A 24,786-nucleotide genomic window follows, 5' to 3' on the forward strand; every position below is an offset into this window, starting at 1 on the left:
CAGTCAGTTAAAAAGTTGCAGGAAAAAATATCGACAACACGGAAGTGTCAAGATGGCTCCAAGTGGACTGAAGGCGGTAGTCGGAGAGAGTAAGTCAAATGTGTTCATTTTATAACTATCAAATCTCTATTGTTCGGCGGTATAAATATTGAATGTTTTATACCATCAAGCTTTTAGCTTGTTGTCACGAAAATTAAGAACAGAAAACATCCAAACAAACTGCCTGGTTTAGTTAGCGATACATAGCCTTCGTCACTCAAGCAAGTTGCTTCCTAGTAATGCCTGGCCATGGTTGATAGTTAGCGGTCATAAGGCTATTTAAAATTGAAATGTAAAATGTGACTGGGAAGGGTATGCCTTATCACTAGTAGTATTTCAAGTAGGCTCTAAAACTTGAGTGTTTTGCTGACTCAATAAAAGTTTGTGGTCATACGCACATGCTTTAAAACAGGTGCTGGGTCAATGAAGAATACTGAAGAACATGAAGTCCCGCACACGGTTAAAGCTCCCAATTCACCGCTTTATTGACTACGTTTCGATTCGAAACGGATCCTCGTCATGTCGAACAAACTAAGTGCTCACTAAGTGCTCACAAATATACATATTCCTCATCATGTCTTCTCTACTTTTTGTGGCCTTATCCTCATGTTGTTTTACAATTATAATATTGACAAAGTTCCAGTGAAACTCTGCTTTTCATCGGTAGGTTCTTGTCATGGTCCTTAATTTATAAGTATAATTTTAATACACACAGATATTATATATGGAATAATCTGGATATATGGTATTAAAATACCTCTTTGTTTTTAGAATATTGGTTCCGAAATAATATCCTATTGGTGAGCCAACTTGTAAATGCAGAGGGTTTCTTACTTTGTTATGAGGAATTCTTATCACTTTACAAGGTCCCTGTAACACCTAAAGATTTCGCAATTGTTTTAGTTGCCATTCCCTCAGGTGTTGCTCTGTTATTCAGGAACGTGTCGACCTGACCCTCAGAGCCTACCTTCTATTAACCCTTATGACTCATCAGTAGGAAATATTTGTTTCTCTTTTGGTGATGCAAACCTTGTTTCAGCAGGATGTTGTTTCTTATGTCATGCCTTATTGGAATGGATTTATTGATAATAACTGTTGGAAAAAGTTTGAATGTTGCCACACACCTACTTGTTAACAAAATTAAGGAAGTTTCCTTTAAAATGATTCATAAATATTATCCTGCCAACCACTATATGAAGAATTTAAGGAAAATATCAACTCAAATTGCTCCTTTTGTAATGACCACCCAGAAACAGTGTTGCATTCTTTTTGGCATTGTATTCATGTAACTGTGGCAAGACATCAGATTTATAATTGAACATATTTATGAAGATTTTACACTATTGTGGAGAGATGTACTGCTTGGATTCTTTACATATGATAGAAATAAGCTGAAACATTTTTATGTAATTCATTTCATTATTCTTTTGGCCAAATTTCATATACACAATTGTAAATTTACAAACAAAAAAAGCATTTTCTTACCCTTCAAAAATAAATTGAACTGTATTTTAAGACAGTTAAATACTCTACTAACAAAAAAGCTGTTAGAATTGTAAGTGTATGTATGTCCCTTAAGGTCCTTGTGTAATTGTAATGTGATATTGTACCCCCTAGCTCGATTGTCCATTGTATATAATCTATATATACTTGTGTTCCCTCATGTAATTTCTCTATTGAATTGTTGTTAAAAAAAAAATGTAATCCCAAAATATACATATCTCACCTCACATGACCATTGCGGACATGATGCTTGGTGGATGCAAAACAATTTATCTCTAATAATTTAATAACAATGAGATGGGTCCATGTAGTAGTTCCAGAAAATAATATATATTTACAAAATTACCAAGTAGATGACCTGGAAGGCAAGACAAATCAAAATGGCATTCATGTAAGAAATGGTCTGTTATCAAACTCCTGGTTCAGATTTCTAGGAGACATGGTACACAAACGATGACTCCAATACAATTCTCTTCTCAATAATAGATTATCAGTATCTGACTTCAGTATCTGAAGTCTCAACATGTTCGATGACAATGTCTCAAAGAGCTAATGTTGTGACGAGTCACCATGATATGCGCAGCCAAAGGCTTTCTCTGGTCAAGGGTCCTGATATTACTCCTGTGTTCTGCTTTCCTTGTTTTCAAAGCTCGTTTTGTTGTTCCTACATTGCATAGACCAAACATATACCTGATCAAGTGTATCACATTTTTTCAAACGTGATGATGCCCTTAACCTTAATGGCCTTCACAGTAGGATAATTGAACATTGTGCATTTGTTTGTAAAGTTACACTGGGTACATCTGCCACATCTATAGTTACTGTTTGGCACATTGTCTAGAAAGATACTACGTGGCACTGGTGGAAGATCAGACCCCACCACCATTTGACTGGGTTCCTTTAAACCTCTTTTCCAGTTGTGGATCAGTGCTCGAGATGTGTTTTTTTTTTAATGATGTGGTCAAACTGTTTACTCAGTGGGGAGTATTGAAGAAAGCATTGAATGCGTTGGTCAGGAGGGTGGGAAGTTTTGGGCGTCCCAAGTTTTCATCCTGGGTCATATTTTTACAACGTTCCCTTGCATTTTGCTGACTTTATTTAGGAAGCTGTGATTGGAACAAAATAGGTCAAGTTGGGTGTAGCTAGTTCATTTTATTTTACCTTTTTATACATGTTTTTCTCATTGAGATAATATCTCTTTTCCAAGAGACATGGTCCAGTAGCAGCAGGGGGAACAACTTTTCAGACAAAACAACTTAAACACTACACTAAACAAAACTATAAACACACATACAGTACAACAATTACATATTACATTAAAAACACAAACATCTTGACTAAAAACGGCTGGCTTTTCTATGATATATACATCGAACAAGTGTTTAAACCAACAAAACTAGATTCATCACATTTTAAAATGTTCAGGAGAGAATTTCAGGACCACGGTGCTAAGTAACTAAAACTATATCTACCATGACCTGTTTTAATTTTTGGTACTGTTAGAAGCAAATCAGAATGGGACCGTAATTGATATTTATTTACTGACCTGACTAGAAAAGAACAGAGGTAAAATGGCATTTTACCCAATATGGCCTTATAAATCAGTGTTTACCAGTGTTTAAGCCTACGCAAGGTCAATGACGACCAGCCAACAGCGCTGTAGAGAGCACAATGATGTGTTAGACGTTTCTGATTTGTAATGAACCTGAGGGCTGCATGATACACTGAATCAAGTGCTCTCAGGGTAGTGGCTGAGGCCTGCATATATATATATATATATATATATATATATAACATCACTAAAATCAAAAACCGGCAGTAATGTACATCGTACCAGCTCCTTCCTGGCCTTAAAAGAAAAACGAGCCTTATGCCGGTAATAAAATCCTATTTTCAGCTTGAGCTTCCTTAGCAAGTTCTCTACATGCACAGTTGAAGCTCTGCTTATCATCAATCCACACACCCAAATATTTGTACACTAACTTGATTGTGGGTTGCCTTGTGATCAACTATGTATGTGAAGGAAGACAATGTGTACCTACTACCTGTGTAAGTTCATGTTCCTTTGCCTTTTACTACCCAATTAGTTACTGTTTGACACTGGCTAACAAATGCCATCTGAAAAAACATGGATCAATTGGGTCAACTTTAAGAGATCTCTGTATGAACCAGGAAAAAAGATTGCAGACCCTAGACTACTGTTGTCTGTTTCCTTGTTTTTTTTTGCCTCTTGCCAGGCCGTCATTGTAAATAAGAATTTGTTCTTAATTGACTGCCCCCAGGTAAAATAAACACCACTATGCATTCTAACTCTAAAATGCAACTGAGTTGTTGGGACACATTTCAGTTTTGGTACTGTAATATTTCATACTTCCTCTCTGTCTTTCCTCATCTCTTAAGAAATCCTGAATGGAGTTATCAAAAGTGTGAAGAAGGATGGAGAATGGAAGGTATTGTAAAAAGTATTTAGCATTGCTCTGAAAAGATCCAGGTCAAAATACATAATGTCTTACTATGTTACATTGTCTTTCATGATAGCCTAATGATCAATTGAATATTAATTGATAATGGCCATCTCTGTTTGTCCAGGTGCTCATTGTGGACCACATCAGCATGCGAATCCTGTCCTCCTGCTGCAAGATGTCAGATATCATGGCAGAGGGGGTGACTAGTAAGTGTTGGGATCGGATGGCCAGTGGGTTTGGCTACTTGTATTTGTCAACAACTATTTATTATATCAAGGGACACCCCAGGCTTCATTCTAAACTATAGGGTCAGAGTAGACCTGGGTTCAAACAGTGTTTGTTTTCTTTCAAATACTTAAGCTGTGCTTGACTGACCTTGTCTGGTGCAATGGAATAAATAGCCCCAAAAGTATAAACCCAACACCTCCCATCTGGCACTCGAGACAGGCTCAATTAAACGGTATTTGAAAGAAACTACTTGAACGCCCGGTATGGGTCATAGTGTGAGGAAGTGAGTGTATGTGGAGGTGTTCTTCAGTTAGGATGTACAGTGACTAACTTATCTTCCCTTTCCTCCCACAGTTGTGGAGGACATCAACAAGTGCAGGGAACCCATCTCCAGCCTGGAGGCCATTTATCTGATCTCTCCTTCAAAGAAGGTGAGAAGTGTTTCCCCTGTCATTCCTACTTTCACTGTCATCAACTGCCAGATCCTGTATTGCTATAAAGCCATCTCACGCTCTTCCTCTTTTTCTCTCTCACCTGTGTGTGTGTGCGGATGTTCTCAGTCGGTTCATGCTCTTATCAATGACTTCAAAGAGAATGCTTTCACCTACAAAGCGGCACACATCTTCTTTACAGACAGTAAGACCATTTGTTTTGAAGTGTTATAAAACTACTCTTCCCTCATCTGATACAAAAAATTTAGTGTTTTGTCATTCTGGTCATGTCTCGAAAGGAGATTCTAAATCTTAATGAGATGAACCTTGTAAATTGACTAAAAGCATGAATGTTTTAAAATAATTCTAAGTAACGGTTGGTTTTGTGCCAATCACCTATCCTGCAGATTGCCCAGATGCTCTGTTTGCTGACATTGGGAGGTCCAGAGTTGCCAGAGTCATCAAGACTCTGAAGGAGATCAACGTGGCTTTCCTGCCGTACGAATCCCAGGTGGGTAACTATCTACAGCACCTTCTTTGAACTTCACTCAACTCTGGTCGCATCTTGCCACCTCCCATTGAAAAATACACATTTTATGGTAGTTTGATCGCTCTAAGGAGTATCCTGTGAAAATGCCCAGTTAGTAAGCTCTCGGTCTCACTCCCTCATGCCCTTCCTCTCCCTTCACTATTCTAGGTATTTTCCCTTGACGATCCCAGCTCCCTGCACTTGTTCTACAGTCCAGTTGGAGATGGGAATAAAGACAGAATGATGGAGACTCTGGCAGAGCAGATCGCCACTCTCTGTGACACCCTGAAGGAGTACCCTGCCATCCGCTACCGCAGGTACCTATACACACCATACCTTAACTTAGACATGTCGGATAAATACAGGCATGCAAGTGCAACCAGAGGTTTCAGTGGCAATTGGGTGCTCATCTGAGATACTTTTGGTCCTCCAATAGTGGAAAAAGATAGCAATACCCCAACTGGATCGCGAATTGTCACTTTTTCAAAGCTCATCACACAGGTCTTGCATAGAGAGCCTGTCTTCAATGGTCTTTTTGTATGTCTTTTTCTCTTGAGTACAGTGCCTTGCCAATGTATTCATCCCTCTTGGCGTTTTTCCTATTTTGTTGCATTACACCCTGTAATTTAAATTGATTTTTATTTAGATTTCATGTAATGGACATACACAAAATAGCCAAAATTGGTGAAATCAAAAACATTATCAAATTCAAACAAATAAAAAAACGAAAAGTGGTGCATGCATATGTATTCACCCCCTTTGCTATGAAGCCCCTAAATAAGATCTGGTACAACCAATTACCTTCAGTAGTCACACAATTAGTTAGATTGCATGCAGGTGGACTTTAAGTGTCACATGATCTCAGTGTATATATACAACTGTTCTGAAAGGCCCCAGAATCTGCAAGGGGCACCACCAAGCAAGCGACACCATGAAGACCAAGGAGCTCTCCAAACAGGTCAGGGACAACGTTGTGGAGAAGTACAGATCAGGGTTGGGTTATAAAAAAATATCTGAAACTTTGAACATCCCACGGATGTATAAATGTATGGAATATGGCACCATAACAAACGTGCCAAGAGGGGGCCGCCCACCAAAACTCACGGACCAGGCAAGGAGGGCATTAATCAGAGAGGCAACAAAGAGACCAAGCTAGCCCTGAAGGAGATGCAAAGCTCCACAGTGGAGATTGGAGTATCTGTCCATAGGATCACTTTAAGCCATACACTCCACAGAGCTGGGCTTTACGAAAGAGTGGCAGTAAAAAAGCCATTGCTTAATGAAAAAATAAGCAAACATATTTGGTGTTTCCCTAAAGGCAGGTGGGAGACTCCCTAAACATATGGAAGAAGGTACTCTGGTCAGATGAGACTAAAATTTAGGAAAACGCAATGTCTGGCGCAAACCCAACACCCTAAAATCACCCAGAGAATAGTGAAACATGGTGGTGGCAGCAGCATTATGCTGTGGGATGTTTTTCATCTGCAGTGACTGGGAAACGGGTAGGAATTGAAGGAATGATGGATGGCGCAAAATACAGGGACATTCTTGAGGGAAACCTGTTTCAGTCTTCCAGAGATTTGAGACTGGGATGGAGGTTCAACTTCCAGCAGGAAAATGACCCTAAACATACTGTTAAGCAACACTCAAGTGGTTTAAGGGGAAACATTTAAATGTCTTGGAATGGCCTAGTCAAAGCCCAGACCTCAATCCAATTGAGAATCTGTGGTGTGACTTAGATTGCTGTACACCAGCGGAACTCATCCAACTTGAAGGAGCTGGAGCAGTTTTGCCTTGAAGAATGGGCAAAAATCCCAGTGGCGAGATGTGCAAAGCTTAGAGACATACCCCAAGATACTTGCAGCTGTAATTGCTGCAAAAGGTGGCTCTACCAAGTATTGACTTTGGGGGGGTGAATAGTTAGGCACGCTCAATTTCTTTTATTTTTTCTTGTCTTATTTCTTGTTTGTTTAACAATGAGTATTTTGCATCTTCAAAGTCGTAGGCGTGTTGTGTAAATCAAATGATACAACCCCCCCCCCCAAAAAAATCTATTTTAATTCCAGGTTGTAAGGCAACCAAATAGGAAAAATGCCAAGGGAATGAATACTTTCACAAGCCACTGTACTTGAGTGTCTCTGCTAGTTCAGTTGCAAGTTACCCTCTCTTTCTTTCTCTCCCTCCGTCTATCATAGCGGTCCTGACGAGAATGCTAGACTGGCTGAGGAGGTGTATCAGCGTCTGAATGCCCATAAAGCAGACAACCCCAGCATGGGAGAGGTGAGGAGACACCAATGCCTCACCACCTCATGCAATACACAACACTTCTTTACAGTACTAATAGTACCATGTCTGCTTGGCTCAAAATGACCATTCACTTTGTCTTTATGATACTAGGATTAATATATGATTATTGAAACATTTTGGAAGTCTTGCATCTGTGAGTTTCTCATAGCTACTTCTACTTTCTGACTTGATTTCCTGTTATCTTTCACACTCTCTGCTCGGCTGCATTTCCTCTCCTTTTCTGTCTTTCCTAGCTGGCATTTCCTTAAGCGTTGGACTTCCGAAGGCATGTATTCCTTTGATATCATTTCTGCTCTTATCTTCTCCATGGTCTCTGTGCCTCAGTACCAGCACAGTAATACCATTTTCACACTATTGTGCAGAACTGTACTATGCTGGCTTGGATATGTTTTTTTCACCACAAAATATCCACTGTGGTGGGTGCATAAGCAGGCCAGTGCAAGACAGTGTGAAATGGGTATTAGAATACACAAGGAATAGATATTTTGTTGTTATTGGGGTTGTACTTTAAGGGGGGGGGGGGGGCTATTCTGAATGTGGTAAAGTCTGATAGTGGCACTAACTGAGTGACTTGTTGGTTAAACCTGTTACCCAAAAGCATTCCTGACATTCTATTGTGGAGCTAGAGGCAATAGATTTGACCTAAAATAATGTCCTTTCTGCCAAAGCATTGAAGTGGTTAACTGGTAATTAATGTTTTTTTTTTTTTTACCCCCTTTTCGTGGTATCCAATTGTTTTTTTTAGTAATTACTATCTTGTCTCATCGCTACAACTCCCGTACGGGCTCGGGAGAGACGAAGGTCGAAAGCCATGCGTCCTCCGAAACACAACCCAACCAAGCCGCACTGCTTCGTAACACAGCGTGCATCCAACCCGGAAGCCAGCCCGCACCAATGTGTCGGAGGAAACACAGTGCACCTGGCTACCTTGGTTAGCGCGCACTGCGCCCGGCCCACCACAGGAGTCGCTGGTGCGCGACGAGACAAGGCGCGAACCCAGAGTCTCTGGTGGCCCAGCTAGCGCTGCGATGCAGTGCCCTAGACCACTGCGCCAACCGGGAGGCTATAAGTTACATTTCTAGGTATCATTTCTTGCCCTGACATGAAATGTCTGATGCGTTTTCAGGGTCCTGACAAGGCCAGGTCACAGCTATTAATTGTGGATCGTGGCTTTGACCCCATCTCTCCCATTCTGCACGAGCTGACATTCCAGGCCATGGTCTATGACCTTCTTGACATCAACCAGGACATCTACAAGTAGGCTTAGTTTGGCAACCTATTCCCAATATAGTGCACTACTTTTGACCAGGGCCTATGATGAACATATGGAAAATGCTATACAGACATGCCTGACATGCAAAACGATTCTTAATTTCAGAATTGTTTAAGGGTTAGTTTTACATTTCAGTTAGTCATTTTACAGGTTAGGAGTATAACCTTTCTCCGACATTATTATTGTTAATGTAGCTATACATAGTACGAATGTATATTTACCTTCTAATTGTGATATGTATCTCTCATATGGTATCCCTGTATAATACAATCCCTGTGTGTTGTAGATATCAGACGACTGGGATCGGGGACTCTAAGGAGAAGGAGGTTCTTCTGGACGAAGACGATGAGCTGTGGATCCAGCTGAGACACATGCACATAGCTGACGTCACCAAGTAAGACACACAATCATTAAGATTGCATACAACTAGTGTTTTTAACTAATCTAACCTCGACCAATAAGAGGTGATATGATCCAGAGCTGGTTGAGGTAAGTTTCGTGTTCTATTCAGGAAGTGAATTATAGAAATGTATATCGTGAATACGCTTTCTTAATTGAACACTGAATTGAACCCAACCCTGGTATAGTCTTTGTCAGATGTTGATGCTCATTGTTCGTGTTCTAGGAAAGTGACGGAGCTGCTGCGTGTGTTCTGTGAGAGCAAGAGGATGTCCACTGATAAGGCCAATATCAAAGACCTGTCTCAGATGTTGAAGAAGATGCCACAGTACCAGAAGGAACTCAGCTTGGTGGGTATTCCTCGTCTTTCCATCAAAAATCAGTTGATTGGTTGAGACTGGCTTTCATGTCTCTCCAGTGATCACATACGGTCAGTCTAAATGTCAACACGTGTTCTATTCCCATTTAATAGCATATAGAAAAGCACCTGGGTGTTTTGTCAAAGACATGGGCCATGTTCCAATGTCTTTACTAGCAAACAGAATGTTATTTACCTGCTACGCTGAAAGCTTAGTGCAAGCTACTGTTGTGTCATTAATGTGTTTGGCTGTTATTTTCTAACATGATTACATACCACGTTCAATTATTATGCGATTAAATGAATCATATAACAATTAAGTATTAATCTGGGGAACCACAAAGTTATTTAACATGTTACCATCTCCCGACTAAACTCTAAAGATATAAATATCTCTTACATCAGTCAGTCAATTCATTAATTCTTATTTACCATCAGTCTTGTTCTGAATGTCGCCTATGATCCTCACCCAAAAGGGCAAGTCATTGTTCTCGGGCGTGAGCTGCACATAAAAAAACGGTGAATTTTACACTCAAGGGGTGTGAGCCTGATTTTAATTTAAATGAATAGGAGCGTATTACCCTCTGCAAACGTTGCGCATCTGGTGTAGCAGGCCACTTTTATAATGCATATGCCCAGTAGCATTTTTTCATTCTACTGTGCCTTCAGAAAGTATTCACACTCATTAACTTTTTCCACATTTTGTTTTGTTACAGACTGAATTTGAAATTGATTAAATTAAAATGTTGTCACTGGCCTACACACAATACTCCATAATGTAAAATTGTGTTGAGTATTCAACCCCTTGGTTATGGCAAGCCTAAATACAGTGCCTTGCGAAAGTATTCGGCCCCCTTGAACTTTGCGACCTTTTGCCACATTTCAGGCTTCTAACATAAAGATATAAAACTTTTTTTGGGAAGAATCAACAACAAGTGGGACACAATCATGAAGTGGAACGACATTTATTGGATATGTCAAACTTTTTTAACAAATCAAAAACTGAAAAATTGGGCGTGCAAAATTATTCAGCCCCTTTACTTTCAGTGCAGCAAACTCTCTCCAGAAGTTCAGTGAGGATCTCTGAATGATCCAATGTTGACCTAAATGACTAATGATGATAAACAAGTCTTGTGTAAACAAGTCTCCGTATAAATGCACCTGCACTGTGATAGTCTCAGAGGTCCGTGAAAAGCGCAGAGAGCATCATGAAGAACAAGGAACACACCAGGCAGGTCCGAGATACTGTTGTGAAGAAGTTTAAAGCCGGATTTGGATACAAAAATATGTCCCAAGCTTTAAACATCCCAAGGTGCACTGTGCAAGCGATAATATTGAAATGGAAGGAGTATCAGACCACTGCAAATCTACCAAGACCTGGCCGTCCCTCTAAACTTTCAGCTCATACAAGGAGAAGACTGATCAGAGATGCAGCCAAGAGGCCCATGATCACTCTGGATGAACTGCAGAGATCTACAGCTGAGGTGGGAGACTCTGTCCATAGGACAACAATCAGTCGTATATTGCACAAATCTGGCCTTTATGGAAGAGTGGCAAGAAGAAAGCCATTTCTTAAAGATATCCATAAAAAGTGTCGTTTAAAGTTTGCCACAAGCCACCTGGGAGACACACCAAACATGTGGAAGAAGGTGCTCTGGTCAGATGAAACCAAAATTGAACTTTTTGGCAACAATGCAAAACGTTATGTTAGGCGTAAAAGCAACACAGCTCATCACGCTGAACACACCATCCCCACTGTCAAACATGGTGGTGGCAGCATCATGGTTTGGGCCTGCTTTTTTTCAGCAGGGACAGGGAAGATGGTTAAAATTGATGGGAAGATGGATGGAGCCAAATACACGACCATTCTGGAAGAAACCCTGATGGAGTCTGCAAAAGACCTGAGACTGGGACGGAGATTTGTCTTCCAACAAGACAATGATCCAAAACATAAAGCAAAATCTACAATGGAATGGTTCAACAATAAACATATCCAGGTGTTAGAATGGCCAAGTCAAAGTCCAGACCTGAATCCAATCGAGAATCTGTGGAAAGAACTGAAAACTGCTGTTCACAAATGCTCTCCATCCAACCTCACTGAGCTCGAGCTGTTTTGCAAGGAGGAATGGGAAAAAATTTGAGTCTCTCGATGTGCAAAACTGATAGAGACACAACCCAAGCGACTTACAGCTGTAATCGCAGCATAAGGTGGCGCTACAAAGTATTAACTTAAGGGGGCTGAATAATTTTGCACGCCCAATTTTTCAGTTTTTGATTTGTTAAAAAAGTTTGAAATATCAAATAAATGTCGTTCCACTTCATGATTGTGACCCACTTGTTGTTGATTCTTCACAAAAAAATACAGTTTTATATCTTTACGTTTGAAGCCTGAAATGTGGCAAAAGGTCGCAAAGTTCAAGGGGGCCGAATACTTTCGCAAGGCACTGTATATGTTCAGGAGTAAACATTTGCTTAAGTTACACAAGTTGCATGGATTCACTCTGTGTGCAATAATAGTGTTTATGATTTTTGAATGACTACCTCATCTTTGTACCCTACACACAATTATCTGTAAGGTCCCTCAGTGGGGCAGTAAATTTCAAACACAGATTCAACCACAAAGACCAGGGATGTTTTCAAATGCCTCGCAAAGAAGGGCCACCTATTGGGAGATGGGTAAAAAAAATAAAAATAATACAGACACTGAATATCCCTTTGAGAATGTGGTTATTAATTACACTTTGTATGGTGTATCAACACACCCAGCCACTACACACATACAGGAGTCCTTCCTAACTCAGTTGCCGGAGAGGAAGGAAACCGCTCAGGGATTTCACCATGTTACAGAATTTATTTGCTGTTATATAAGAAAATTAGGGATTGATCAACAACATTGTAGTTACTCCACAATACTAACCTAATTGACAGAGTGAAATGAAGGAAGCCTGTACAGAGTAATCTTTAAGGACTGGGTATTTTTTCACGATTTAAAAAATAAATGGAATGGAGCTAAGCACAGGCAAAATCCTAGAGGAAAAGCTAGTTTGGTCTGCTCTCCACCAGACACTGGGAGGTTAATTTACCTTTCAGCTGGACAATAACCTAAAACACAAAACCAAATCTACACTGGAGTTGCTTACCAAGTGCCGAGTTAGTTTAGACTTAAATCTGTCAAGACCTGAAAATGGTTGTCTAGCAATGATCAGCAACCAATTTGACAGATCTTGGAAGAATTTTGAAATTAATAATTGGGAAATGTTGCACAATCCAGATTTGGAAAGCTCTTAGAGACTTACCAAGAAAGACCCACAGCTGTATAATCAAAGGTGCTTCTACAAAGTATTGACTCAGGGGTGTGAATACTTGTGTAAATGAGATACTGTATTTCACCCCCCACACACAATTTAAATATTTCTAAAAACATGTTTTGATTGTGTCATTATGGGGTTGTGTGTGTGTGTGTGTGTGTGTGTGTGTTTGTGTGTGTAGATGGGTGAGAAACTACAATTTATCCATTTGAATTTCAGGCTGTAACAACAAAGTGGAGTATTATTATAGTGTGGAGTGATGACATCAACTTTTTATTAATTAATAAGTAATGTTTGATTGCAGTACTCCACTCACCTGCACCTGGCTGAGGCCTGCATGAAGAAATTCAAAGCCTCGGTGGACAAGCTGTGTGAGGTGGAACAGGTCAGTGTTGCCACAAAAGTCCCAAATGGCACCCTATTCTCTATACAGTGCACTACGTTTGACCAAGACCCACAGGGATCTGATCAAAAGTAGTACACTATATAGGGAATAGGGTGCTGTCAAGCTCCCTCCCTCTCTTATGAAACCATATGCAAATGACCTGGCAGGTACTCCCAGGAGCATGTTTTTGATTCTCAGAAGTGTAAAACAGCCTATTTTTATTCAACCTTTTAACCAGCAAGACCCTTGAGATGAATCATCTCTTTTTCAAGAGTGACCTATAGTATTTTAATTATGTTTGGTGTTCTGTAATTTTCCCATCTTTCCTGACATCCGTTCTACACTGAAATGTTTATTTTCCCAAACTGATATCTTCATCCGTTTTCTATATAATGTATTTTTTTAAGAATGTCTTGATTAATCAAATCCCTGGTTGTTAGCCTTAGGTGGTTAAACCATGAATGACCAGGTCACCATGATGTTGTGTAATATATTTTAATATGTAGTACTATCGTATCATATAATAATGCTCGCCCATACACCCCATCTAGCCTCCACTGGGGTGCTGACCTCCCCACGTTCCCATCTCTATTTTTCCTCTCTGAGTCTCATAAAAGCTTCATAGGCTGCTTCTTCCCAAATGGCACGCTATTCACTAGTGCACTACTTTTGACCAGCGCGTACTTTTGACCAGAGCCCTGTGTGTCCTGGTCAAAAGTAGTGCACTATATAGGGCATAGGGTGCCATTTGAGACTCAGACATTGTCTGACGCTTTCTGGCGGCCTAGTGGGCATCCACTTCACTAATGTTGTGTAAAGGGCTTGAGACGAGACAGGAGTGATGTAATCTGGGTCTGGTTGTGGGATTATGATCTGAAGTGATAATGCAGTGATGTAGCTTGGGAGAATTTAAAGGCATCATTCTTTGTTGATTGTTTTCCCCCATATGTTTCCCAGGACCTGGCCATGGGGACTGATGTAGATGGGGAACCCCTGAAGGATGCCATGAAGAGCATCGTCCCTGTACTCCTCAACACCGACATCGACCCCTACAACAAGATCCGCATCATACTACTCTATGTCTTCCACAAGAAGAAGGGTAGGTCAACAGAATGGCACTGGCTGCATGATCCCAATGTGTCTGCTTTCTGTCAGTGCATTGTCAAGATGCACACAGCAGGTACAGCAATATGAGTGTTTCTAATATGATACGACACAGCTACTACTCTCCACATGACTGCTATTGAAATTAAAGAGGAGCAGATGGTGATCTTTAGGTTGAGCACTTGGCTCTACTCTGTATATAATGGTGGTCTCTGTAAGGATATATGTGGTTACTATTGATCCTCGTGGAATGACAACAGGCTAGCAAAAGAAGCAGTTTTGATCCACCTCTGGCCTGCTCGCCTCCCTACCACTGAGGAAGTACAGTTCCCGCTCAGCCCAGTCAAAACTGTTTGCTGCTCTGGCCCCCCAATGGTGGAACAAACTCCCTCACGACGCCAGGACAGCGGAGTCAATCACCACCTTCCGGAGACACCTGAAACCCCACCTCTTCAAGGAATACCTAGGATAGGATAAAGGAATCCTTCTCACCCCCCCCCTTAAATGATTTAGATGCACTATTGTAAAGTGGCTGTTCCACTGATGTCAGAAGGTGAATTCACCAATTTGTAAGTCGCTCTGGATAAGAGCGTCTGCTAAATGACTTAAATGTAAATGTAAATGTGATTAGGCTAACTTGGTGATGAGTCGTCATTACATTCTCCAGCTCTACTCTGTATAACGGTGGCCTCCTCACACACAGGCATTGGAGAGGAGAATCTGACCAAGTTAATCCAGCACGCCAACGTGCAGGCAAACCGCAACATCATCACCAACCTACAGCACCTGGGCTGCCCCATCATCGCAGGGGTCAGTAGGGCTCTGTCTGTCTGTCCCTCTCTCGCTCTGTCCAACTGTCTCTCTCTGTTGCTCTCTCTCACACATTGAACGATTGCATCTCTTTACAGTGAAGCCTTTTTTCCCTTGTTTATATTTGAATTATGTGAAATGTTTCAGGCTCCCAATGCTGGGAAAACACTGCCTGAGAAGAAAGAGAGCAAGGAGAGCACATACCAGCTCTCCCGATGGACACCCACCATCAAAGATGTGATGGAGGTATGGAAGAGGAAGGATAGACAGACAGTGTGGTAGAGGACTTCACTGGTCCAAAATGTTGGACCCGTTCTGAAATGGGCCTGGGGCTTTCCCACCCGGACCCGATATGTGTATATATACAGTGCCTTGCGAAAGTATTCGGCCCCCTTGAACTTTGCGACCTTTTGCCACATTTCAGGCTTCTAACATAAAGATATAAAACTGTATTTTTTTGTGAAGAATCAGCAACAAGTGGGACAAGATCATGAAGTGGAACGACTTTTATTGGATATTTCAAACTTTTTTAACAAATCAAAAACTGAAAAATTGGGCGTGCAAAATTATTCAGCCCCCTTAAGTTAATACTTTGTAGCACCACCTTTTGCTGTGATTACAGCTGTAAGTCGCTTGGGGTATGTCTCTATCAGTTTTGCACATCGAGAGACTGACATTTTTTCCCATTCCTCCTTGCAAAACAGCTCGAGCTCAGTGAGGTTGGATGGAGAGCATTTGTGAACAGCAGTTTTCAGTTCTTTCCACAGATTCTCGATTGGATTCAGGTCTGGACTTTGACTTGGCCATTCTAACACCTGGATATGTTTATTTTTGAACCATTCCATTGTAGATTTTGCTTTATGTTTTGGATCATTGTCTTGTTGGAAGACAAATCTCCATCCCAGTCTCAGGTCTTTTGCAGACTCCATCAGGTTTTCTTCCAGAATGGTCGTGTATTTGGCTCCATCCATCATCCCATCAATTTTAACCATCTTCCCCGTCCCTGCTGAAGAAAAGCAGGCCCAAACCATGATGCTGCCACCACCATGTTTGACAGTGGGGATGGTGTGTTCAGCGTGATGAGCTGTGTTGCTTTTACGCCAAACATAACGTTTTGCATTGTTGCCAAAAAGTTCAATTTTGGTTTCATCTGACCAGAGCACCTTCTTCCACATGTTTGGTGTGTCTCCCAGGTGGCTTGTGGCAAACTTTAAACGACACTTTTTATGGATATCTTTAAGAAATGGCTTTCTTCTTGCCACTCTTCCATAAAGGCCAGATTTGTGCAATATACGACTGATTGTTGTCCTATGGACAGAGTCTCCCACCTCAGCTGTAGATCTCTGCAGTTCATCCAGAGTGATCATGGGCCTCTTGGCTGCATCTCTGATCAGTCTTCTCCTTGTATGAGCTGAAAGTTTAGAGGGACGGCCAGGTCTTGGTAGATTTGCAGTGGTCTGATACTCCTTCCATTTCAATATTATCGCTTGCACAGTGCTCCTTGGGATGTTTAAAGCTTGGGAAATATTTTTGTATCCAAATCCGGCTTTAAACTTCTTCACAACAGTATCTCGGACCTGCCTGGTGTGTTCCTTGTTCTTCATGATGCTCTCTGCGCTTTTAACGGACCTCTGAGACTATCACAGTGCAGGTGCATTTATACAGAGACTTGATTACACACAGGTGGATTGTATTTATCATCATTAGTCATTTAGGTCAACATTGGATCATTCAGAGATCCTCACTGAACTTCTGGAGAGAGTTTTGCTGCACTGAAAGTAAAGGGGCTGAATAATTTTGCACGCCCAATTTTTCAGTTTTTGATTTGTTAAAAAAGTTTGAAATATCCAATAAATGTCGTTCCACTTCATGATTGTGTCCCACTTGTTGTTGATTCTTCACAAAAAAATACAGTTTTATATCTTTATGTTAGAAGCCTGAAATGTGGCAAAAGGTCGCAAAGTTCAAGGCGGCCGAATACTTTCGCAAGGCACTGTATTTTTTCAATATAGAGACACTTTCCGAACGGACCCGGGACAAGTAGACCCGTTCCATATAGACCTGGTCGGATCCAGACTCGGTCGGATCCGAATGAAGGAAGCAGCAGAAAAGTACATTTTTAAGATGCTTCATTAACAAGAGCTGATAAAGTGTGAGGAAGAGAGGTGGCTCTCTAGCAGGGGCCGTGCTGTGTGTCTGAACTGTGAGTGAAGGAGAGACTCCAAGAAAGACTTGTACTATAGTAGATTAATGGCTGCCATAGTTAGGTTATTTATCATTCAATATGATATAGTTCAATATACATAGTACCTGTCTTGACTGCATCAAACATGAAGCTAGTCTAATTGAGGCTGCATGCACTTTCTCGTCCTACACAGTTACAAATAACTCCTTTCAGATTATTACATAGCAGCCTACCTCTTGGTCGTTGTAGCCTTTCGTTCTCCTTTAACAATTAATTCCGTTATTTTAATTCCATTGATTAGATATCTCCCAACTTTTGCCAGACACGGAGACTCTGACTGTAGCCAATTGCCGCTTTGATGACTTATGCTTGGCCAACAACAAGCTCCAGGCGCTGCTCTCGTGGAAAGCAACATCAATTATACAATTTCTGAGAAGTCGCATTCGGACCATTCGGGACCATTCGGACCTGTATGGGTCCTTCTGGACAAGTCTGTTAAAATGACTTATACATTGACAATAATATAAGATAAGACCCGTGACATTATTTACAGTTCTGGATCCGAATTGGGTATTTTGATACAGGTGGATCCATGAATAGCTGACTGAAAACAGGATGGCCGGGCAGTAGTGCAGTTGAGTCCGTTTTGGTGGATTCTAAACAAAGTGATTAAACTTTGTTGCTCCTTACTGAAACGAGCAACAAAAACACCATCCACAATTCAGCAGCACACAGAAATAGAATGAATAGAAGTGGCTTGGAACCTATAACCTTGGCAATTTGACTAGTAAACTCATGGGTACACTCGCAATGACTTCCTGATATAGACCCAGTCGGTATTAGAACGTCGCGACCCTGCCCGTCTGTGTGGAAGACAACCTGTGGTTACCCCAGTTGCTCACATCAAAAACATTTTTCAACCGCAATTTCCTTGTTTTCGTCAATTACAAAAATACATTGAAGAAAAGGCCATGTCTAAAAATGACGTTTCAACATTGCCTACTCTCTTGCGTTCTCACTACTCAGGAAAAAACGCAAGGCTTCCCACATCCCCCTTTTCTGTCTTGACGATGCTAGCTAGCCAGCAGCGACTTGAGTGAGAGTACTAGCTACCGACTGGAACATTAAGCTATCGAAGACCAACAACACAAACAGACTATACAAGTAGTGAGTGGAGTTACAAACGGACTGTACTAAACAAGTTAAATGTCTTGTGATGAAATGTTTTCCACACACACAGCTACGTGTAGCCTACTTTTTGACTTGGCTACATGTACATTGAGCAACACAGCAGCTTTTCTGCATGTTTTGTTGTTTCTGTATAACAAAAAAAATCCTGTACAATGGGGAATAACAGGAAAGAAGGTTGGTTTTCCCCAATTTGTGGGCGTGGTCGAATTCCTTATTACATGAGAACTGACTGGTACTATTGTGAGGCAATATGTCCATGATAATAAAGAATGTTCATTCAAAAAATGTTAACTGATGTGGCTTATGCAATGGAATGTGTTTTTTGTAAGGTCAGCTGAGTTGAATCAACAATTGATGGGTACACTCCCTGCTTTGCTTCTATCGGTACATTGGCAATGGCCGCCAGTCCACCCATTATACCATCATTGACTTGAATAGGGACGCCTGTTCTATTCATTCTATTTCTATGGCAGCACATGCAGTCAGAAGGAGATTATTGAAAGTATTTTATTATATGTTTTGCTATTTGAAAGGTTATCCAAAGGCCATGACTGTCACAGCCCAAGTCTGACCAACCCTGTCTGTCTATTTTCCCAGAATGCCATAACAGACAAGCTGGACAGGAAGCAGTGGCCGTTCATCTCTGACCCTGCCCCCATTAACACCATGCAGACGACAGTCAGGTGTGTGTATACACCATGGGGAGGGGGCACACAACATGGAGGGGGGGCACACAACATGGAAGGGGTGGGGCTGAGCCAGGGACAGAAGGGTCACATACATTAACACTTTATCCTCACTTGTCATCTTGAAAATATAGCTTTGCTGTCGTTATGTGAGCTGGAGAGGTGAAAAGTTAGTTGATCCAAGCTGCCATTAGACAGCCTGTGAATAATCTCCCCTGCCCCATACGAGGAGTTATTTTATTTTTAGTTTGTTGACATCGCTTGTTCATGTTGTTCAGTTCATTTTGAAAGTATTCAGACCCCTTGACTTTTTCCATATGTTTGTAATGCCTTATTCTAAAATGTATTAATCAAAACATTGTTATCAATCTACACACACAATACCCCAAAAGGACAAGGCAAAAACATGTTTTTTATTTATAAATAAGCAAACATCTCTAAAAACCGACTCCTTATTTACATAACTATTCAGCCCCTTTGCTATGAGACTTGAAATTGAGCTCAGGTTCATCCTGTTTTCATTGATCATCCTTGATGTTTCTACAACAAATGCTGATGCTCCAGATACTCAAGTGAGTCTAATCAGAACAACAGTTTTCAGCTGTGCTAACATACAGTTGAAGTCGGAAGTTTACCTACACTTAGGTTGGAGCCATGAACTCGGTCTTCCACCACTCCACAAATGTCTTGTTAACAAACTATCATTTTAGCAAGTCGGTTAGGACATCTACTTTTGTGCATGACACAAGTAATTGTTCCAACAATTGTTTACAGACAGATTATTTCACTTATAATTCACTGTATCACAATTCCAGTGGGTCAGAAGTTTACATACACTAAGTTGACTGTGCCTTTAAACAGCTTGGAAAATTTCAGAAAATTATGTCATGGCTTTAGAAGCTTCTGATAGGCTAATTGACATCATTTGAGTCAATTGGAGGAGTACCTGTGGATGTATTTCAAGGCCTAACTTCAAATCAGTGCCTCTTTGCTTGACATCATTGGAAAATCAAAAGAAATCAGCCAAGACCTCAGAAAAATAATTGTAGACCTCCACAAGTCAGGTTCATCCTTGGAAGCAATTTCCAAATGCCTGAAAGTTCCACGTTCATCTGTACAAACAATAGTACGCAAGTATAAACACCATGGGACCACTCTGCTGTCATACCGCTCAGGAAGGAGACTCATTCTGTCTTCTCGATGAACATACTTTGGTGCGAAAAGTGCAAATCGATCCCAGAACAGCAGCAAAGGATCTTGTGAAGATGCTGGAGGAAACGGGTAAAAAAGTATAACCTGAAAGGCCGCTCAGCAAGGAAACCACTGCTCCAAAACCGCCATTTAAAAAAAGCCAGAATACAGTTTGCATCTGCTCATGGGGACAAAGATTGTACTTTTTAGAGAAATGGTCTGAAGAAACAAAAATAGAAGTGTTTGGCCATCGTGACCATCGTTATGTTTGGATGAAAAAGCGGGAGGCTTGCAAGCCGAAGAACACCATCCCTATAGTGAAGCACGGGGGTGGCAGCATCATGTTGTGGGGGTGCTTTGCTGCAGGAGGGACTGGTGCACTTCACAAAATAGATGAAATCATGAGGACGGAAAATGATGTGGATATATTGAAGCAACATCTCAAGGCAAATGGGTCTTCCAAATGGACAATGACCCCAAGCATACTTCCAAAGTTGTGGCAAAATGGCTTAAGGACAACAAAGTCAAGGTATTGGAGTGGCCATCACAAAGCCCTGACCTCAATCCTATAGAAAATTTGTGGGCAGAAGTGAAAAAGCATGTGCGAGCAAGGAGGCCTACAAACCTGACTCAGTAACACCAGCTCTGTCAGAAGGAATGGGCTGAAATTCACCCAACTTATTGTGGGAAGCTTGTGGAAGGCTACCCGAAATGTTTGACCCAAGTTAAACAATTTTAAGGCAATGCAACCAAATACTAATTGAGTGTATGTAAACTTCTGACCCACTGGGAATGTGATGAAAGAAATGAAAGCTGAAATAAATCATTCTCCCTACTGTTATTTTGACATTTCACATTCGTAAAATAAAGTGGTGATCCTAATTGGCCTAAAACGGGATTTTTACGAGGATTAAATGTCAGGAATTGTGAAAAATGTATTTGGCTAAGGTGTATGTAAACTTCTGACTTCAACTGTAATTGCAAAAGGGTTTTCTAATGATCAATTCGCCTTTTTAAAATGATACACTTGGATTAGCTAACACAACGTGTCATTGGAACACAGGAGTGATGGTTGTTGATAATGGACCTCTGTACACCTTTGTAGATATTCCATAAAAAAAATCTGCCGTTTCCAGCTACAATAGTCATTTGCAACAATAACAATGTCTACTCTGTATTTCTGATAACATAAAATTTATTTTGATGGACAAAAATGCCGAAGTGACTCAACTTTTGAATGGTAGTCTACATGTGTTATTTTATTTTGCTGGCACAGATAATCTGTACATAATTAGGTATCTATATGTTTTACTATGTGTACATTTATATCATACTGCAGCAGTGCTCGGTTTGGACAATGGCACAAGAACAAGTCTCCAACGGAGTATCGTTCCGGCCCTCGGCTCATCATCTTCATGATCGGAGGTGTGTCCCACTCCGAGATGCGCTCCGCCTACGAGGTCACTCGAGCCACCGATGGAAAATGGGAGGTCCTGATTGGTAAGGAACACAATAGTTGGACTGAACCTTAAGTGTACACTTTATTTTATTTAACATTTTCTTTAACCAGGCAAGGCAGTTTAATTTTTTTATTTTATTTACAATGATGACACACCATGTACCCTCGTTTGGAATTCCCCTGCTGGTGGCGCTAAAAGTTCCTACAGTGCCTTCAGAAAGTATTCATACTCCTTGACTTATTCCACATGTTGTTGGGTTACATGTAATCCATTTTCAATTCAGGCTGTTTTTTTCTTCTTCTCTAGACACAATACAATAATAATGAGAAGGTGGAAACATGTTTTCAGACATTTTTGCAAATGTATTGAAAATGAAATGTATAGAAATATATCTAATTTACTTAAGTATTTACACCCCTGAGTCAATACTTTGTAGAAGCACCTTACACCTCTGGGTAAGTCTCTAAGAGCTTTCCACACCTGGATTGTGCATTTTGTATGTTTATTCTTTTCAAAATTCTTCAAGCTCTGTCAAATTGTTTGTTGATCATGGCTAGACAACCATTTTTCAGGTCTTGCTGTAGATTTAAGTCAAAACTGTAACTCGGCCACTCAGGAACATTCATTGTCTTCTTGGTAAGCAACTCCAGTGTAGATTTGGCCTTGTGTTTTAGGTTATTGTCCTGCTGTCAAGTTGAAGCAGACTGAACCAGGTCGGGCACAAAAAAAATTCCCAAGTGGATGTGTCTATGCCTTCCCAGGCCCACCCATGGCTGTGCCCAAACCATTCATGTGAAATCCATAGAATAGAGCCTAATTAATTTAAGTCAATTGACTGATTTCCTTATATGAACTGTATCTCCGTAAAATCTTTGAAATTGTTGCATGTTGTGTTTATTTTTAATCAGTACACAATGTTGTTGATCCATCCTCAATTTTATCCTATCACAGCCATTAAACTCTAACTGTTTTAATGTCACCATTCGCCTCATGGTGAAATTCCTGAGCGGTTTCCTTCCTCTTCGGCAACTGAGTTAGGAATGACGCCTGTATCTTTGTAGTGACCGGGTGTATTGATACGCCATCCAAAGTGTAATTTAATAACTTCACCACACTCAAAGGGATGTCTGCTTTTAATTTTTTTTTTTTTTACCCGTCTCCCAATAGGTGCCTTTCTTTGTGAGGCATTGGTTGTCTCTTTGTGAGGCACCTCTGGTTGTTGTGGTTGAATCTGTTTGAAATTCACTGCTCAACTGCGGTACCTTACAATTATCTGTATGTGTGGGGTACAGAGATGAGGTAGTCCTTCAAAAATCATGATGAACACTATTATTGCACACAGTGAGTCCATGCAACTTATTATGTGACTTGTTAAGCACATTTTTATTCCTGAACCTATTTAGGCTTTCAATAGCAAAAGGGTTAAATACTTATTTACTCAAGACATTTCAGCTTAAATATTTTAAATTTGTAAACATTTTTTTTAAGACAATTTCACTTTGACATGGGATATTGTGTGTAGGATAGTAACAAAACATGTCGAAATTGAGGCTGTAACCCAACAAAATGTGGGAAAAGTCAATACTTTCTGAAGGCACTGTATATTCCCCAGCATGCATGTTTTTTATGTCTGGTAAATGCACCGCCAAGTCTCTCTCTCTCCATACATTTTTGTCGTGAATCTTCACAACGAATGTAAGCGTCTTTTGGGTTCCAGAAAAGTACTACTATAGTGTTAATGTTTCTGTGTTGTCTGTTCCCCTTCTCTCTATAGGTTCGTCTCACATTGTCACACCCACCAGCTTCCTAAATGATCTGAAGAAGCTGGACCTGGATCCAACTCCTGAAAGCTAGATATGTCCTCGGCCTGGAAGGGAGCTGTTCTGAGTCTGCAGAGAGAATGGATCTGAACACAAACCTGGATTCAAATTGTGCTTGTTTTCTTTCAAATATGTTGAGTGTTTCGATTAAGCCTGCTGGGAGTGCCAGATCAGTGGGATTTGCAGTTTGCACTTTTCGGACTGTTCCAGTGGTTCTTTTGGGTTAGACAAGTTCAATTAAGCACAGTTAAAGTATTTGAAAGAGAACAAATACTATTTGAACCCTGGTCTGCTCATTATGAGACGCTTGTGTACTCGTCTAACTGTAAAACAAAGTGCCGGTTTAAGATGTAGTCATTAAAGGGAGAGTATCTTTTGATTCTCAATCTTTTATTGAATTTCTTTAATTACGATTGAAGTAAAATAAATTATGTACATACGTATTAATGTAATGCTGTGATGGACATTTTTTGCTCTGAATATTAAATTAAAACAGTCCTTATATTATGAGGATCATTTTAATCTGTCTCTGTCTTCAACTGTAATTGAGTTACAAATATGGGTTGCATCTCAAGTCTAAAGTGGCTTCTTCTCCTTTTGTCCTGTTAGTGCAGATGAACTAAAGGACATAAGGAGCAGTGGCCTCTAGACTATTGAGATGCAACTTTTGTGTTGGGACCATTAAATATTTGTGCCTCTCCCAAGTTACATTTGTTTTCGTATGTCTAAATGTCTTTACTACTGTAGTGTAGTAACATGCACTTTCATGTTTGGGCCTTTGTCTTTTAGTCAATTATGAATAAACAATATGCATACATTTTACTCGTTTTGTACATTGTGTCTTATTGAAATGTCATATGTTCTAGCTGCCATGAGAATGCTTATAGAATCCCTGGTTTTGAAGCTAGGAGAAAAAAACAGTACTAGTCTGGGTGCAGATTAAGCCTGGAAAAACACTTTTGGTTGAGATTATTTTTAGCCCAGGACTAGGCATAATGTGTCCAGGAAACTGTCCCTATATTTATTGCATACATGGATTCTAATTTCCATTTCTATGGCTTTCACAATCGATGCTGAAGGTATTTGTTTAATGTAATTGACATTGACCATAAGC

The 24,786-nt window shown here is 40.5% G+C and overlaps 1 protein-coding gene across 4 annotated transcripts; it reads left to right on the top strand.

Annotated features, from left to right (window-relative positions):
- Window positions 1-24,494, top strand: LOC135553915 (syntaxin-binding protein 2-like). Of its 4 annotated transcripts, none has more exons than XM_064985850.1 (18): window positions 1-89; window positions 3,943-3,992; window positions 4,132-4,213; window positions 4,590-4,666; window positions 4,796-4,871; window positions 5,074-5,177; window positions 5,364-5,512; window positions 7,391-7,475; window positions 8,629-8,759; window positions 9,062-9,169; window positions 9,401-9,524; window positions 13,145-13,225; window positions 14,174-14,324; window positions 15,033-15,139; window positions 15,287-15,385; window positions 19,113-19,198; window positions 21,735-21,892; window positions 23,627-24,494. In XM_064985850.1, the coding sequence occupies exons 1-18, from the start codon at window positions 53-55 to the stop codon at window positions 23,704-23,706; spliced, it is 1,785 nt and encodes a 594-aa protein (XP_064841922.1). In that variant the 5' UTR covers window positions 1-52; the 3' UTR covers window positions 23,707-24,494. The 4 variants fall into 4 exon arrangements, with proteins under 4 accessions (XP_064841922.1, XP_064841921.1, XP_064841925.1 ...); XM_064985849.1 differs by having other exon boundaries at window positions 2-89; window positions 21,732-21,892; XM_064985853.1 differs by having other exon boundaries at window positions 2-89; window positions 14,183-14,324.
- Window positions 24,495-24,786: the final 292 nt, after the last annotated feature.

This window comes from Oncorhynchus masou, chromosome 14, assembly GCF_036934945.1.
Source record: "Oncorhynchus masou masou isolate Uvic2021 chromosome 14, UVic_Omas_1.1, whole genome shotgun sequence".
Lineage (NCBI taxonomy): Eukaryota > Metazoa > Chordata > Actinopteri > Salmoniformes > Salmonidae > Oncorhynchus > Oncorhynchus masou.

Excerpts from the sequence above, each read along its gene's own strand:
- LOC135553915 (XM_064985849.1), top strand. The coding sequence starts at position 53 with ATGGCTCCAAGTGGACTGAAGGCGGTAGTCGGAGAGA. Across the intron at positions 4,214-4,589 it reads CATGGCAGAGGGGGTGACTA|TTGTGGAGGACATCAACAAG; the intron begins GTAAGTGTTGGG and ends TTCCTCCCACAG. Across the intron at positions 19,199-21,731 it reads ACCATGCAGACGACAGTCAG|CAGTGCTCGGTTTGGACAAT; the intron begins GTGTGTGTATAC and ends ATCATACTGCAG.